General features: G+C 42.3%; 2 protein-coding genes and 1 long non-coding RNA gene across 7 annotated transcripts in view; 1 reads left to right on the forward strand and 2 right to left on the reverse strand.

Annotated features, from left to right (window-relative positions):
* The first annotated feature begins 2,100 nt into the window (after positions 1–2,100).
* On the forward strand, positions 2,101–11,238 carry LOC308378452 (transmembrane emp24 domain-containing protein 1-like). 2 transcript variants are annotated; one of them, XM_080855383.1, is made up of 4 exons: positions 2,101–2,397; positions 8,178–8,275; positions 8,574–8,760; positions 10,115–11,238. In XM_080855383.1, exons 1-4 carry the CDS (start codon positions 2,197–2,199, stop codon positions 10,331–10,333), a joined length of 705 nt encoding a protein of 234 aa, XP_080711509.1. In that variant the 5' UTR covers positions 2,101–2,196; the 3' UTR covers positions 10,334–11,238. The 2 variants fall into 2 exon arrangements, with proteins under 2 accessions (XP_080711509.1, XP_080711510.1); XM_080855384.1 differs by lacking the exon at positions 2,101–2,397 and adding an exon at positions 6,331–6,786.
* Positions 4,220–6,691, reverse strand: LOC308378469. The gene is made up of 3 exons (XR_013968974.1): positions 6,551–6,691; positions 5,302–5,463; positions 4,220–4,348 (listed from the first exon to the last, which is right to left on the reverse strand). It is a non-coding gene; the product is annotated as an uncharacterized lncRNA (long non-coding RNA).
* A 5,520-nt stretch (positions 11,239–16,758) lies between the features above and the next one.
* The window catches only part of LOC308372654 (dynamin-2-like), a 38,485-nt gene continuing 36,980 nt past the window's right edge, over positions 16,759–18,263 (reverse strand). For all 4 annotated transcript variants that reach the window (XM_080847920.1, XM_080847919.1, XM_080847922.1 and 1 more), the window contains exon 20: positions 16,759–18,263. This exon is cut by the window's right edge. The gene's annotated coding sequence lies outside the window, so the exon portion shown is untranslated.

An 18,263-nucleotide genomic window follows, 5' to 3' on the forward strand; every position in this document is an offset into this window, starting at 1 on the left:
TGATTTGGGTGGCAGTGGTAACTGGACACGGGCAAATAGGCCTCTTCTGGACTTTCATGCTCAGTTATCTTTTGTCATCTGCGGAGTCTGATTTCCTCCTTTGTATTGAATAAGGTTGGTTGGCCCATTTCAGCATTTTGATGTGTTATGCGTACAGCTGCCTATGGCAACATTTTAATCTACGTGTATCTCGACAAACACATCTTTCTGAAAATTCACCACCTGAGATAGGTTAGCATCCAACCCTGCATGCAGTTTTCCATTCTCTATGAGACCCTAAATTGTATGTTCACAGAGGTATTATGAGCACGTTTGTCACAGTTTTCCATTATCCGATCTTGTGTTGACCTGACTTCCCCAGTGCCTTAAGTGGTAGGCCTAGCAGGTACTTTCTCTGCAACTGAACCACATTCGCTTGTCTTTTAATGGAGAAAACCTCATTTAAATCCCTTTTTTTATCACATTGGTAGTATCAGCCATCGGAGGGCTCTTTAACTTTTCCATAGTAGAACATAGGGTGGTTGTTTTGGCCAGATAGAGCGGGCTGGATTTCCTTTCACTTAGCACAGTGGAAAATACATGTATCCACCCGCAGCATGGTGTCAAAGGCTACACTTAACCCAATGGCAGAGGAATATTTTAATATCTCTTTTGTAGCTTTATTTGCTATTACTATTTCTGTTCAACTATTGACTTCATGGAAGTACAACTATGGCAAAGTTGATTGACATGTGCATGCATATGAATATTATGTGTTTTTTTTCTGTCCGTCACTGATCTGACTACAATACAAAGCTTTTTCTCTCTAATAAAATGACAGGAACACAAACTGATTTTGTGTATTTACTTACTCTATCAATCAAGAAGACATTCGGCAAAGATGTTGTGGAGAAAATATGTATAAAGATAAATATGTGTGTGTGTGTGTTTGTATTTATTGGTGTATTACATTCTTAAAACAAACACCTAAACACTGATCAGAGAGTTCACAGACACGATTTGTCAGGATAGCACTAGCGAGAGAGATTTCAACCCCCACCCTAAGTAGCGACTAATGGTGAAGTAGAGACACAGTAAAGTAGAGATTCCTCTGGAAGTACTGATGAAATCCAAGAGGTGAGTTGGCACGCAGCTGAGTAGGAACTTGCACATTTCTTAAAAAATAAATACAAATATAATTCCTTCTTATCGCGTGTCTAAGGTTGACCCGACCCATGAACTACACCGGGAGTTGTTGTGAAAGTCTTTGATAATGGATAATTCATTTTAAGGCCCTTACATTGTTGGGGACCGTGCAGCTTTGGATTCAGCAGATGCAGCAAGCCTCCAGCGTGACTTCACTCAGGGCCCTACACAACCAGCTGCGGCCTCTAGCCCTTCTTCAAGCCTCCAGTCTGACTCCACACAACCAGCTGCAGCCTCTACCAGCGAGGCACATTATTCCGTGGGTGGAAGAGGGGTTCTTGATGAGCCTCTGTCAGAGACATAGGTGTGGGTATTGGGGTATGGCATGTCATCAGCAGACATGCCAGCATTTCATGCCAAGCGCTTCATTTTTTACTCTTATATACAGTAGGCTCATTCTAACACCATTTGTTGTTTTAGCTGAGCTCCAAAGCCTGTATGACAAGTCAACTTAAATGTATTAAGTTTATTGAAATTGAATGAAAAAATAAATGCTAAAGGTTAAAATGTTCCTTTTGTGTAACCTACAGGCCATTAACAAATAGGCCTTTTGGATATAGCTTAGTCTATTTGCCTTTCACAATGTATATGTGCACATACACAAGCCAGCAATCACTGTGATGTCATTTGAATGTAACAGGCAGAGAGAAAAAAATGCATGCACCTATATTAAGCACGGGTCTGACCTACTTGTCGACTCAAGAGTAAACCCTCATCCCTTATAAATAACATTATAAACAGCTTATTACAGGCTGTGTTTATAAAGCGACTATAGAAGTCGATTCACTGCGGCTTTCAACCATTGGATGAAGGACGGACACTCGGTATATTTTGATTGGTTGATTTCCCGTTAGCGAGGAGAGCTCCTTTAACCAATCGGGTGGTAATAAAAAGTTACGGTGGGCTAGGAGGACATTGCGATGCTGCTGAGTATTAGCTGGGTATCTGGCTAGCACAATGTCGCATAACCTTTGACAACAGCCAACTACAATACAGCAGAAACTCTTCGTTATGAATTCCCATCAAGGGGGTGGCCTTAGGTTTTCACCTAATTGTCTTATTATCTCTGTAGTTATTGTGTTTTTCACGAAAACGGTCCTCGGTTTCAGCCCGAACCTAGATAGTGAGTTTACATTTCTGCTGCCTGCAGGAAGAACAGAATGCTTCTTCCAAACCGCAACGAAAAATGGCTCTATGGAAGTTGAATACCAGGTAAGTTAAGTCTGTTTAACACTTAAAGTTAACCTTTTTGTTTTACCAGTGTGCTAAGATGCTTTGTTTTATGACTACGAGCCAAGACCCAGCTAACGTAACCTGTGAAATTAATTGATAACGACAAAATCACCTCTGCATCGAATAAAGTTATTGACTAAGTTAGCTGATAGCTAACTAATCAAAAGTCCTACGTAACGTAACAGCTTGATGGATGTTTAATTTAACCTTTCCTGGCTTCTAGGTTGTGAGCTAGCTGTTAAGCTAACGGTTAGTTATGTTAGCGGGCAATCATTCTTACAGACATTAAAGTGTTCAGTCATTGCTAAGTTGCTAGCATGCAAGTTATATTAGGTAGTTAACGTGGCACTTTTATGTCAAAGCTTAATTGGGTAGATCGTATCTAGCTCTTTATTCAGCTCTGATATTAGCACTTGCATTTATGTGGGTATTAGTGGATGTTTTGCCGACTTAGGGGAGTTTGTAATATGTCAAGGAACAGTTAGCTAACATTTTAAAAGCTGTTCAAGACCAGTTGTTCTGCCGAAGATTGAAGCTTGTCAACCGCAAGACCTGTCAGTGTCATGTAGGCCATAGGCTAGCTCTCAGAAAGGGCCTAGAAATTGACTTCCGTTCCAGTATCCTGGGAAATACTTTTTTTTTTGTTTTTTATCAAGTACAATAGTTAAACTTCTTCCACAAAAAGTTCCACAAGCAGGAATTTTGCAGTTAGTGAGTAAATCGCCTTTTGAAGTTGGAAATGTATGAAAGTATGGACATAAACTCAGCACAAAAAGTAGGGAAACTTACTTTTGTTTGGTAGATTATTTCTTTGCTGTATGAATGCTTCTTGGCAATACATCTTATACCGTTGGAAAGCCTACTTTCTTCCCTTTCCGATGGTGCCACATTTGTAAGGAACAAGCATTCATAGGATGAGCTGCAGAGCTGAGTTTGTGGGTTGCGCCCATGAAAAATGTGCCAGAATAAACTGAAACTAAGGAAATTTGGTGTTTGGTAGATTATTTCTTTGTTGTAACAACGCTTCTTGGCAATGAACCATATACCATTGGAAAGCCTGTTTACTCACCTTTCAAATGGTGCCACATTTGCAAGGAACAAGCATTCGTAGGATGAGCTGCAGAGCTGAGTTTGTGGGTTGCGCCCACGAAAAGTTTGCCAGTATAAGCTGTTTGGCAAATGTTTCACCAGGCGCAAGAAGCTCACCATGGGGTGTAATTTTTCACATACCACATTTCAGATTAGACTATATAAGCCCCTTAACTGATATTAAGATAAGTTCCAAATAATTTCTTATACCTTCAATGGAATCAAATAAAACATATACCAATATTGTCGTCACGCCCCTGTCTAGGGCTTTTAGGACATGACAAAACGAAAATGAAATGGACGGACAACGGAATAAAAATAATCATTTATTTACAAAAATAGAAAACACACACACCACACACACATGAGAGAGCTGCTGCTCTCTGATCCCTCCCCCTCTGATCCCACACACACTCACACACCACACAAACATACACACTCACACAAAACACACACACACACGAGAGAGCTGCTGCTCTCTGATCCCTCCCCCTCTGATCCCACACACACTCACACACCACACAAACATACACACTCACACAAAACACACACAGACACGAGAGAGCTGCTGCTCTCTGATCCCTTCCCCTCTGATCCCACACACACTCACACACCACACAAACATACACACTCACACACACAAAACACACACACACACGAGAGCTGCTACTCTCTGATCCCCCCCACACACACACTCACACAAACACACATACTCTCTCTCACACACACACACACACACTCACACAAAACACACACACACACACACAAACACACATGTAATCCAGGTGCAGGGCCAGACTCCCCGATCTCCAACTCCAGCTACAGCTGCGCACCAACCCACCTACAAGACACAAGGCAAAACAGAAAACACATTTGTTACGACCCTGTGGGTCATCCATTGTAATCACAATGTACCACAAATTTGATCATCATAAACGATTAAGCGCTCCAGAATAGCCTACTCACGCTAAAGTGTATCATCAGCAGAGTACAATGTGTGTAGGAGGTCTTTTGGTTTTTGGTCTAGTCTTGAAGTCACATGCTCTGGGCTGTAAGAGCCATTGTCTGTTTCTGAAGATCCTAGGTCACTTTCTGTAGAGTGTAATTCCTCAAAAACAGACCCAGTTGAAAGCGTTTCAACATACACAAGTTCACTCTTATTTCTCAGAGATGGCCGATGAAAGGTGATCTGAGGATAGTCTGCTTGAATCCTTGACTTTAGCTGGTCATTCCTGAAATTAAAAACTGAACTTAACTTAATTCTATTAATCCCCTGCATTTAACCCATCCGGGAACTATGGCTATTTCTAGTATTCCTACTACACCCGGAGCAGTGTGCTGCCACCGAGGCCTTGGGCCTTGCTCAAGGGCACCTCATCAGCGTCTCAGGTGGAATTTGAACCTGCAACCCTTCGGTCCAGCCAATTTCTTAACCACTAGACCACTGATGCCCCTAAAAAGTACTGGTAAGTGTGATTGACAACAATTTCGTGCTGGTGAATGAGATTTCAAAGAAAAAAACAATAGAGAGTTCTGAAATTCCCAGATCAAGGCTCATTCCTACAGAATTGCATTAATGATCCTCCATTGTGTTTTGGATTAGGAGCTTTTTTTTCTTGGTCCCACAAGTTCATTATTCAGTCCAAAACAAAATCTTACAATTGAGGGTCTTTGCAGAGGGGGGCTTTTTTCCCAAGCCAAAAATCAAAATCATATTCAATAGCAAAAATATTTCTTTACTACTATTCAGTTAGGTATATTCAGTAATACCCTCAGAAATACAATTATGTGTACCTGTAATTGGAGGCATCCAATGACTCATGTTTCTGCACAATTTTCTTGAAGGTCTTTAGAAGGCTAGTCATCCGAAGAACTTCTTGGTTGTCCAAAATCCTCTTCACAATGACAGTATCACAGAATACCTTGTATGAGGCATCAAATAATGACCTTCTCCCACTGTAAAATGCATTAAAGAATGAAGATTAGTTTGCAAGGAAATTACACTAGTCAATAATTAAAGCATTATCTAAGGAAAATAAGAGCCACCTAGGATAAATGTTAAGATTCAGTGCCTTGATTGAAATTGAAATATTTCATAAAAATTCCCTCAGCAAAGTTGAATTCAATCAGGTATAAGTTCACATTCTTAAAAAAAATGTTTTGGGGATAACATTTCTCATTAATACAAACCTTCCTGTTTCAGATTGAGTCTTAGAAAGGAATCTAGTATACGCTCTGTAGCAGTCATAGTGATACCTGGCCTCCACTGCTACACAATCTTTCCCACGTATCTGAATCAAAATACTCTCATCATGCTTCAGCTCTGCTGCCTCGCGTAGTCGCCCTGAACATTTTGATGTAAATTCAATGAGGACTAAGCCGACTATTAAAACAAGAACTTGAATAAAACATGTAGTAGAGACAATAGGGGTATGGACTAGGCTAGCAGTCAATTCAATCATAATGCTTTTAAAGTATGCTGGTAAGCCTAAATATGACTCACTCACTTACAAGAAACAAGTATACATCACAAGTTTTGATCTATTTTTGAAAGGATTTATATCGTATTTTGAATGTGAAGGGAAACATTTTTAAAATGTACACAGTAGTAAACATAAACCTCAGTAGGCTACAAACACTGCAATATGAGACTGAAACTACGAGAGAGTCCAAGAATGTATTACACTAAGTTTACTACCGCAGTTTTCTGTTTTTGCTTTGGCCAATTTATCCTTCACTCTCGTTCCTCTGACTGTTGTAAATCTTTCCTTTTTCTTGCAGATCAAACAGACTTCAGGAAGTATTGCTGAAGATCCCTGCATTTCTGTTTTCGAACGCAATCTCTTAGGGGAAGGACCTGCACTGTCTGGAAATAACAATGAACATGATGGCATGTCCCAATAATATTTTTAATTCGATTTTTCCTATATAATATGGCATAGTTAGGCTAGTCATACAGAAATGCTGTTTTACTGGTTATGACTGAGGCTTCGCCTGTTATTGACAAAAAACGTGCAGAAAATATAAATTGAGGCCTACTCACCAGTACAACCTGACTTCTGTTTCTCTAGTCTCTCCTTGGCATGGAACAGCTGTCTTTTATCAGTAAATCGTTTGTAGCAGGAGGGATGATAGCAGGGGAGTGTTTCCAGTTCACAGTATTCACTGTCCAACATGTGTACAATTGGCAACACGGCGTTGTTCTCTCTCCCTTTCAGCGATATCCACTCTTTTGCGATCTTCCTGAATGTGTCCCATCTTGTTCGAGTTAAAACGCAGGTATTTTCGTCACAATTCTCTAAAATATGCATACAGCAAGCAGGATTTTCCTCTGAACGCAACCGCTTTCGACTGGGCGTCGCCATCTTTGTTTACCAACAGACCGCGACTCACTCACATCACAAAGTAGTAATCGTGATCTCTCATTGGTCGGAACTGGATCAGTGACGCTTAACACTCACGTGAATCATACCGCGGCAGATAAGGTAGTTCGATATTCAGAGTCAAAATGCAAAATAAATACAGGATTTCAGCGTGTGGAAACTTCATGTAAGCAGGATGGTGTAGTACACTTTCAGAATACGTTGAGATATTTTATTTCCCATAATACTGGAACGGAATGATACAATAGAAAAGCTAGCCTATGGCCTAATGCGCATGGCTTGCATTTAGCCTGCATTGGAGTAAAATAAGATAAATAATCTTTTATTAATCCCGTTAGGGAAATTCAGGTGTCATAGCAGCAAGATCATGAAGTGATTAAAAGGGACAGAAATGGGATCAAACATACACATAAAACATTAATACATTTAAAACAGTCCAGCGTCCTCCAACTCGCCGTTTCCGGATAATGTAACGTTAGCCGTATTTTGTGTTTGCTGTATGGGTGTGTTCCTGTTTGCCTAGTACACGCTTGACTCAAGTAATAGCTTAATCTTAAAGTGCTGGTCAGTTGGTTATGATTAACATCCTGTTGTTCATCCTAATACCTAGACAATGATGTTTATCAAGCAGGTTGGCCCCCTTCTCTCTCGCTCTCTCTCTCTCTCTCTCTCTCTCTGGCTCTCTCTCTGTTGGTTAAGGTTAAGGTTAAGGTGAGGCATTTTGCAAAGTGATTTTATCCTATCAGTTCAGCAGCAGCAGTTGTGACTGAGTAGTTGCAAGTACCAGTTGAGTCGCCTTCACTTCACGCTCTGATGAGTCAGTGACGGATGTCCTGCAGCAGATCTGTTTCCATAGTTAGTGCGCACACCATATGTCAGAGGATTGAGGAACGAGTCCACCTCTAAAGAGTCAGTACAACAATTAAAATGAACATACAAATAAAAACACCAGTCCATAACACTGGTAGGTAGGATGTGCGTCTTGAGGAGATAATCACTCCACTTGAATAAAGATTTAGATGTGTAATATGTGCATAAAGGATGTAAGCCAAGTATAGGATGTCTTATGAGGCTGGGCAGGGTTTCTGATTGTGTTTGTGGCTGTTGTGCAGGTGCAGGTGTATTTAAAATTTATATACATCACCTTTATGTGTTTTTTATGTTGTTTTACTGTTATGGGGGAAGTATATGCAAATACACATTAAGTCATTCGTGTGTGTGTGTTTGTGTGTGTGTGTGTGTGTTTGTGTGTGTGTGTGTGTCTGCATGTGTGTGTGTGTTGATTAGATCATTGCAGGCGCAGGCATGGATGTGGACTTCACCATCCTCTCTCCGCACGGCTACGAGCTGATCTCAGAGTTCCGGCGCTCTGACGGCGTCCACACGTGAGTACCTCTACACCTGCCTCTGTGAGCCTCCATCCGTAAGTCCTATTGGCTGGATAGTCCCTATACATATAAAACAACATATACAGTATATATATAATGTTATATATGGCAGTGGCTCAACAGCAGGACGCATCCCAGCATTAATCAGGTAGACAGTATGTGGAAAGACACATTTCTTAGATGTCTAATCTGGTGACACAATTGTTTTCTTGTTTCCTCATCCTCCTCCTTTTTCTTCTTTTTTTCCCATTTCCTTCCTCTTCCTCCTCCCTCTCCCTCCTCTTCTAATGTTTAGTGTGGAGCCCACTGAAGAAGGAGACTACCAGATCTGCTTTGACAACAGCTTCAGCCGCTTCTCGGAGAAGATGATCTTCTTCGAGGTCATCCTGGAGGTGCCTGCCGTCGACGAGGGCGGGGACGACGAGTGGGCGGGCCTTGGGGAGCCTGAGAGCCTATTAGAGTACAAACTGGAGGATATCAGGGTGAGCGCTCCGCCCCCCTCCCACACCACTCACGAATCAGAAGGCCTTCATCCATAAAGCAGTGTACCGGCAATGTGTAGCTCTTTTGAGGCACTCATGTCAGTCATTTCAAGTTCAGTTCAGTTCAGTTCAGTTCAGTTCAGTTCAGTTCAGTTCAGTTCAGTTCAGTTCAGTTCAGTTCAGTTCAGTTCAGTTCAGTTCAGTTCAGTTCAGTTCAGTTCAGTTCAGTTCAGTTCAGTTCAGTTCAGTTCATCATTCACTGGCATGATGAGACACAGCTTGCGGTGCCAATGCATTCAACAGTGTTAGATTGGAACTTCATAAACACATAAAATATTGCTTTGAGAAGGTAAAGGTTTATAAAAATATAACATATAAAGACTAAACCAGTCCTGTTCTCCATTCAGCGTCAAGCCTCACTGTTGTTTTCTCTCTCTCCCTCCCTCTCTTGCCATCCCTCTTTCTCTCTCCCTCTCTCCGTCCCTCTCTCTCCCTCCCCTACTCTCTTTATCCCTCTCTCTCCCCCTCTCTCTTTCCCCCTCCCTCTCTCGCTCTCTCCCTCTCCTTCTCTCCCTCTCCTTCTCTCCCTCCCCTACTCTCTTTATCCCTCTCTCTCCCCCTCTCTCTTTCCCCCTCCCTCTCTCGCTCTCTCCCTCTCCTTCTCTCCCTCCCCTACTCTCTTTATCCCTCTCTCTCCCCCTCTCTCTTTCCCCCTCCCTCTCTCGCTCTCTCCCTCTCCTTCTCTCCCTCCCCTACTCTCTTTATCCCTCTCTCTCCCCCTCTCTCTTTCCCCCTCCCTCTCTCGCTCTCTCCCTCTCCTTCTCTCCCTTCCCTTCTCACTCTATCCCCCTCTCTCTCTCCCTCTGTCCCTCTCTCTCTCTCCCTCCGTCCCTCTCCCTCCCTCCCCTACTCTCTTTATCCCTCTCTCTCCCCCTCTCTCTTTCCCCCTCCCTCTCTCGCTCTCTCCCTCTCCTTCTCTCCCTTCCCTTCTCACTCTATCCCCCTCTCTCTCCCCCTCTCTCTTTCCCCCTCCCTCTCTCGCTCTCTCCCTCTCCTTCTCTCCCTTCCCTTCTCACTCTATCCCCCTCTCTCCGTCCCTCTCTCTCCCTCCCCTACTCTCTTTATCCCTCTCTCTCCCCCTCTCTCTTTCCCCCTCCCTCTCTCGCTCTCTCCCTCTCCTTCTCTCCCTTCCCTTCTCACTCTATCCCCCTCTCTCTCCCCCTCTCTCTTTCCCCCTCCCTCTCTCGCTCTCTCCCTCTCCTTCTCTCCCTTCCCTTCTCACTCTATCCCCCTCTCTCTCCCCCTCTCTCTATCCCCCTCTCTCTCTCCCTCCGTCCCTCTCCCCCCCTCTCAGGAGTCTATGGACTCTGTTCACCGGCGTCTGGAGCGTAGTCGTCAGATGCAGACGGCGCTGCGGGCCCACGAGGCCCGGGACCGCTACGTGCTGGAGGACAACCTGTGGCGCGTGTCCTTCTGGTCCTGCGTCAGCCTGCTGGTCATGCTCGCCGTGGCGCTCACGCAAGTCTACACCGTCCGCCGCCTCTTCGAAGACAAGAGGAGGGTGTGCACGTAGACGGAGGAGCAGAAGGGCCATTTAGTTGGATTTCAACAATCAGTCTTTACCATCTTTCTTCCTCTCTATTATTTCTCTCCCGCTCATTCTTTCCTCTCTCTTTCTCCCCCCTCCCTTCTTCTCCCTCTCTGTCCTCTCAGCTGTCCGTAGACGTCTGATCAGTCTTTTCCCTCCTTCTCTCTCTCTAATTCCTGTGCCCTCAGTCTCACCCCTTGTCTGCTACTTTTATTCACTCTGTCTTTCTTTCTCTCTCTTTCTCTCTCACTCACTCTCTCTTTTCTTTTTTGTCACTCCAACAATTTGCCAGAGGACTACCTGTGCCAGTTTTGCTGCCCGTCTATTTGAGTAGTGGCGAGAGAAAGGAGCCAATCAGTTGCCCTCTTGCAACCACCTCAGCCAATCACAAAGGATGGACAGAGCAAGCGAGAGAGAGAGAATAGAAAAGAGAGAGAAACAGAGGAAACAGAGGGAGAAGAGAGAGAGAGAGAAACAGAGTGGGCGATAAAGGGTTGATAAATATATAGAGTTGAGGAGTAAAGGTGTGTCTGTGAGATGGAGAGAGAGAGAGAGAGAGAGTGAGCGAGAGATATCATGTGTTTCTGAAGTGTGAATATGGAATGGTTAGGTTGGTTCAATGCAGTGCCTTTATTTCCTAGGTAGTTTTGCTGTACTGAGTAGCAAGGCCACTGTAAGCGTGAGGCTTTGGCCTGAGCGCCGCCATGTTGGCTCAAGGCCAGTGAATCCTCTTGCTGTAGTGTTCCTTGTTTACGTGGCCTTTTGCCTCACTAGTCATCGTGCTTTTAAACAGCTACGCAGGTTTTTGTGTGTTTTTGTTGTTGTTTTAAGGCAATCCTACATGAGGGATGGAATTTGTGTGTGTGTGTGTGTGTGTGTGTGTGTTTTCAGTGGCGGGGGGGGGCGGGGTTGATATTTCATGTAATATTTCGGCTTCAATCAATCATGGTACCTAATTTTACGAGATTTGGGGGAGAGGGGTTATTTGTTTAACCGCACAAACAATTGTTTTCTCCCACGGACTTCATTCGGTACTTGTTTCTTAATCACCATTGCCACCACAGCGACTTTTCTACTTGCCTGCAACAGGCTGCAGGGGACAGGAAGTTGATGGCGGGGTTGCTCTTGACAACATCATGTGATTAGAGTTTCAGACACGTCATCAGAGCCTGCCTTGCCTTCCTCGTGTGGTAGAGAGAGCAATGGTGTTGTTTACATCAATTCACATTTTAAAGTGTGTGTGTGTGTTTTTATGATTGTGTTAATATTGACAAAAGGGAGATGAGTATCAGTGTGAAATGCATAAATAAATATAAAAACATATATATATGTATGTTTGTGTGTGTATATGAACGTATCATATATATATATATATACATCATATATGCATATGGTGATACAGATGGATTTTTTTTTTAAGAGTTTACTTTTTACAAAAAATAAACAAAATGAAATGAACCCAAGACATACTTATTTGCCTTTTGGCTGGCTTGTAATTGCTTGATTTAAACTTCTCGTGTTGGAAAAAGAAAATCACAGTTACACAAAGCACTAGATGTGGGAACAGTTGTTTTTTTGTTTTTGACAGAAGAGAAGGCATTTCTTGAGTGTAGTTTATCCCTTTACTATGTAAAGACACATTTTCCTGAGCATGACATCTGGCCATTTGTACGTTTGTTTAGATCATTTGAACATCATGAGAAAGAAATTCTGAGTTGGGGTCTTTTTCTTCTGTTCTGACTGACAATTGTTTTGCTAAAGAGCAGGCAAAAGATGAATTAGTTCATCTTGAATGTAGTGCGTCACTGAAGAGCACGTCCGTCTCAGGAGCAGTATTTCCTGTGTGGTGAGAGACGCACTCAGAAACAGGAAGAGGGTGGGCAGACAGACTGACTATATGCATGGTGTCGGTCAAACAGTAGTCATCATAGAAATAGGAATATTCTGGACTTGAAACCATGCAACATCCATGCTTGGTGTTTTTCACATGATCCAGACAAGTCATCAATAACCCAAAGGGCCCTGAACATATTGGCTCTGCCATTTTTTTTAAGGATTCATTCAGAAGGGATATTTATCAAAATATTTATCTTGCTTGATCTATCTTCATGCCTTTGTCCTCTATTTCTACACATAGACAAACCTGTAGGCAGAGATGGGCAGTATTTCAATTACTTGTATTTGAAATACTAGTTAATTTGCTTTTGAGTATTTTGTAATTTGTATTTGATAGGGCCGATAAAAAATCGAATGTAATTTGTATCAAAATACTTTAGAGTGGAGTAATTTTGTATTTAAAATACTCAAATTACTTTCTCCAGTGTTTAGGCAGAAGGAGATTTTTTTTTACTGTCGGATTCTACCACGAGACCATCTGATCTGCCTCTGAATGTCATTGTCATCAGTCAATTTGCCAAAAGTGTTGCTTCTTCTGGCACTCCGCGCCGCATTGCATAGAGGCAGGGGCCCGGGCGCACATGAGACTCTTATTAAAGATCTCAGCCTACTATAAACGTTGTTGAGACTCTAACTAAAGATCTTAATCATTCTCACAGAGACAAACAAATAGCTACACGGTCATATCTGTGTGATGTCACATGTGGGCGCCAATGTTGTCAAAGATAATCTGTAACTTGTGGAAGTTGTATTGTTAAACGGTGAGTACTTTGGTAGATTAAAGTGTAAACTTTGAATACAAATGCTAGTACAACTTCTATACGTTATCTGTAATTTGTGAGTTTGCGGTGGTAATATAAGTTGGATTCGTAAAACGTATTTTAGGAAATAAATGACATTGCTTGACGTGTAGCTATTTGTCTCTGTTTTGTTACCGACTTTCAACTTAATTCAAATTTCAACAACGTTTATAGTAGGCTACGTGTATTGTTTTTTCTCTGTGAGAATGAGTAAGATCTTTAGTAAGAGTCTCAACAACGTTTATAGCAGGCTAAGATCTTTAAAAAAGAGTCTCATCGGTGCGGAGTGCCAGATCGCGTCCTAGGTGAGGCGCGCCTCATCCACAAAGTGGAGCGTCTCGCCCAGGCGCGGAGTGCCAGACCCGCGTCCTAGGTGAGGCGCGCCTCATTCACAAAGTGGAGAGTCTCGCCCAGGCTCAGAGTGCCAGATCGCGTCCTAGGTGAGGCACGCCTCATTCACAAAGTGGAGCGTCTCGCCCAGGTGCGGAGTGCCAGACCCGCGTCCTAGGTGAGGCGCGCCTCATTCACAAAGTGGAGAGTCTCGCCCAGGCGCGGAGTGCCAGATCGCGTCCTAGTCCTTACCTGGCAATTACGTATGACGAAAGCACGCTGGGGATAGCTCTCCTGGAAGCCATAGAGATTGCAATGAGAGCCCTGTCGTGGCGGTTACAAACATGAAAAAAAGGATACGGAACCACTGACATGGGCCCGTCATAATAGCCTGCACCTGGCCCCGTGGTTACTACATTACGCCACTGAATAGCCCAAACCTGAATGTTGTGCTATACCAAATTGTGAGAAAACTGAAAATTCAGAAAAAGTATTTCCTGTATTTTAAAAATACAAAATACATGTATTGTATTTTGTTACATTTTCTGGCAACAGTATTTTATATTTTATTTTGATACAAAATACAAAATACCCCTCAAATAAATGTATCAAAATATCTCTGCCTGTAGGCTAACATCGTTCCTCCTCTGTCTTCCCTTTAGTCCTGTCGTAGTCGTGTTGTTTGATGCCCTCTACTGGCCGTTTACAGTAAGTGTCAGGGTGAAGTATTTGCAGTCTAGGTTGAAGGTGAATCCGTCAAGATGAACAATTACTGTAAAAAGGCACTGACAGCATGTTGTCATGGCTTTCCATTACGTGGACATAAAGCCAACATTCTGCACCTCAAAATGTGTCACAAGAGAAAGTGATCACCGTTGTAGAATTATAACGTCCACACTTGCATACTCTGGATATGGTTTCATATGAAAAAAAAAAGAGGAAAAAAAACGCACACAAAAGAATAAACAAAGCAAGTAATACCTTTTATTATGGATGATTTGGAAAAGGCCTCTGTTCCACATTATTCACAGCCCAAAAGAACACATTTAGGTGTGGATTTATATTTCTTGTCAGTTAACTTTGGGCAGTGTTCATGTAATTCAGTGACTGATCTCACCTCGATTTGATTTCTGGTGTGCGGTTCTGTACAATTTATGTGGACAGCATAAAATACCCACCAGTAACAAATCAGAACAGCTTATTTATTCATTACTAGGCCCTATGTGTTTGTTAAAGCTAGGAAATGTCAATAATTGGCCCAACAGGATGAATGACAAGTGCAAAGTACATGAACAAACTCAGTGATGACCAGTTCAAGCATCATACAGTCGTACTAGTCCATGCCAGGTCACAATCACAAGTGTGTTACAATAAGAATGTGCAATTTGGTGACTATAATACAAATTCAAAAATCACAAAGATGTATTACATATTTTTCCTCAAACCCATCACATGATCAAATGCACATATTTACATATTTTTATTTACAGACACTCACAATATAAATTATTCACAAACATGCTCACAAAAACACTTATCTAAGCAAAAGACCTGAAACCCAAGAGGTACATCCTGGCATGTCACACTGAAGTAGGCCACTATAAATAGAGGATGACACCCGAGTTAGTCTGAGGTATTGTCTATAAATGTATCATTTCTCAGTCAGAAAAAATGTGACTCAATGTTGAATGAGTGGGGAAATAATTTGGAACCATTGGTAAAAGTTCCAAAAAACTATTTGCCTAAGGTTTTACACTTGAAGAGAGCACAAATATGTGACAAGAATGTTGTTAACCAGGGGTTCCATTTTATGATGTAACAATGAACCAATGGGACCTACATGGCTCTGCTTAAGGAGTGCTACTTGTCACAATATGTGATTAGAATGTAACATGAAGGTTCCATTTGTTGATGTCATAATGGAATCCAAAAAACTGTCTTTACTGGCTGCAAGTCAAATTCTAGATCTACATGGTAACATTCTGGAAAGAGTCTTTTCAGTGGCTAAACCCAAACTGAAATTTGCCAGGTTACTAAATCCTCTTTTCCCCTTAAGTGTGTGTGTGTGTGTGTATCTCCGTGTTGAATAGTTGCCCATATTCACACACATTTGTCAGTTGGAACGGTACAGGATTGGAGCTCCTCAGATTATGGGTGTTTATCATGGTCTATTCACCCCTGCAGCCCCATGGCTAACCCTCTGACATGAACAGCCTTATAGGGAGGATTTGGCTTAGAAGAACCACTACCCTTTGTAACCGTTGTACCACAAAGTTCAAACTGCAGCATACCACATTTGAAGAGACAAATGACATGTACTGCCGTTGCCTGCACTGAAACACAACTCGTTCTCAGTGTGGGCTGATTGGGAACAGACTGCATTTATTTCTCCTCACTCCTTCCCTCTCTCTCACTCTTTCTCTCTCTTTCTGTCACTGTGGCGCGTGTTGTCTTTGCACAGTAGCTGTGTGTGAGCTTCATTCCAGTCTCTGGACCTCTTTTCCGTTTTCCCCAATTCCTTTGTACGAATTCACGTACTAACTTACAGAAATGACAAACTTACGGTACGTAGACACCATAGCAACCAACAGCTTGGACTTCTGGGTGCGCTGCGTGGTCTTATACAGGTGAAATTTGGGCAGTCTCAGGTGAGTGCAGGTGGTTACAGCTTTACTTCTGGACCAGTGAAAGGATTTTGGTACCTCTAGGGTTACCTTGACGACAGTTGCCATGGTCACCAGTGGCTGGGTCGTGCGGGAACATGAGGAGGCGGCCTCCTAGGGGACAGAGCAGTTAGGAGACGGCACAGCGAACAGGGTTAGTAACACACACCTCACACACTAGTAACACAGCAGTTACGCAGCCACCTACAATACACTCAGCTACTGCTACGCAAGCATACACATAGTTAATCCAACATACTCCATCAATCACTGCTAAGCAATCATACACATACTTAATCCAACATACTCCATCAATCACTGCTAAGCCAGCAAAAACGTACTTGCACAAGCATACTCCAGAGACTATTGTTACAAAAGCATACGTACTTAAGCAGGCGTACTCCATACGCCATTGTCAGAAAGCACGCACATATTTGAGCGGGCATGCCTCAGTCCACAGACTGGAAATCGAATTAAATGGTTTTTAATTATCTTTTCTGTCTGTCTACCCATCAATGTATACTGTATGTAAGAATTGATTGAACAGATTAGGAAGAAACTAAGGAGTTGGTGAACTAAAATTAACATAAGATACTGTACATATGCTCATTCATTTTCGATCAATTATAACCTGAATAATCTCCTTTTCAAATAAATGATTACTAAAAAGATACATACATTGTGCTTGGAGACACAGGACAATGAACAAACCCACAGCATCTGCCAATGACAATCCCTTTTATTAATGTCTTGTCAATAATTTCATCCAATTTATTACATTTTTCATCATTTTAAGGCATTGCTTTCGTTGACCCCCCTCACCAAGTCGTGAGTGTAATTCTAAAACAGAGATACACCTAAGAGGCACTTAAACAAAAACAACAGGAGCTGCTTTTCAAAAGAAGACATGTCGGAAAAACACCAAATATAAAAATGGAGTAGAGAGGTCTGGGAACAGGGAAGGGAGATGTGGGACATGCAGGACCAAGACATGGGGGTGATGACCCAAGGTGTAGACATTGACGAATACTGAGGTACCAGAAAACAGATGCCACAGGCCGAGAAGAAAATGTCTACTGAACCCTGGTGGACAGTTTCAAAATGAAATGATACAAATGACCCGACCCCTCCCAACCTCGTGACCATTGAAATGCACTGTGAGGGGTCCTCTTCGATCGACCGCACGAGGACACACAGTAGGTTTTTATGGCCATGGTGATCTTACAGAGCAAATACTAAGCTAAGTTCAACCATCAACCCAACAACCCTTGTCCCAACTTAACTAGGTCATTTGGCGGTAGGTCATTTTGAAATGGTTTTAACTGATCCTTGGTTAAGTTTTTGGGATAGGAATACATAGTATAGCCCTGCATAGTAAGGATCATACAATGAAACACAAAAAGTGCATATAAAAATACATATATACTCATCTGAAGTTGCGAAATAAGTCGACCAAATGGAAGAATAAAGACAAAATGAAGGGTAAAAAGAACGACTAACTATATGGAGTGCTTTCTACAGAGGCATCCAATTGAAATGTATGTCTGGTCATTTAAATGACTCCCAGGCTGTAGCAAACTCCAGACTCTCAAGCGGAACAGGGCAGTTTCTGGGCCAGACTAGGGCTGCAAGCAGGTCGGACCCAAACACGGCTTCCATCTGAGCTGTAAAACGAATGACTGTCCATCTCACAGGCCATCTAAGGCCATTTATGTGGAACGGAAATCCAGGTCATCTGTATATTTGACCCAAATGGTAATTTGTCTGGTTTTCTCTTTCTACCAACTGAAGCCGGAAACCCAATGATGTGGGTACGTGGCCAATCTCAGACCAAATAGATGAATCGTGATGTGGGTACATGGGCAATCACAGATAAAATGGATGCATCATATAAATAAACAAACCGGCTGGGGAGAACTTTGCTTTGCTTTGCTAAACTTCACCTGGCATGCACTGACAATGATGAACAGAACTCAATTATAAGATTTAATACACATTTAAAAATGTAGAAAGTCTTATCCTGTCCACCATTTTACACACTTATTCAACTTCCTTGGGAAACTTTGAGAGAGTTCAGTTTCAGTGTCTTAAAGCTTGCTGAGCTCTTTGAACACAGAAATGCCTACACTTGCCTAAAAAACTAAATCAGTAAATACACCATTGTAACATAACAAAGTATATTATAACTCTTCAAATTATGTTGGAATATTATAAGGAATAATCAAA

This window comes from Sprattus sprattus, assembly GCF_963457725.1.
Source record: "Sprattus sprattus genome assembly, chromosome: 1".
Lineage (NCBI taxonomy): Eukaryota > Metazoa > Chordata > Actinopteri > Clupeiformes > Clupeidae > Sprattus > Sprattus sprattus.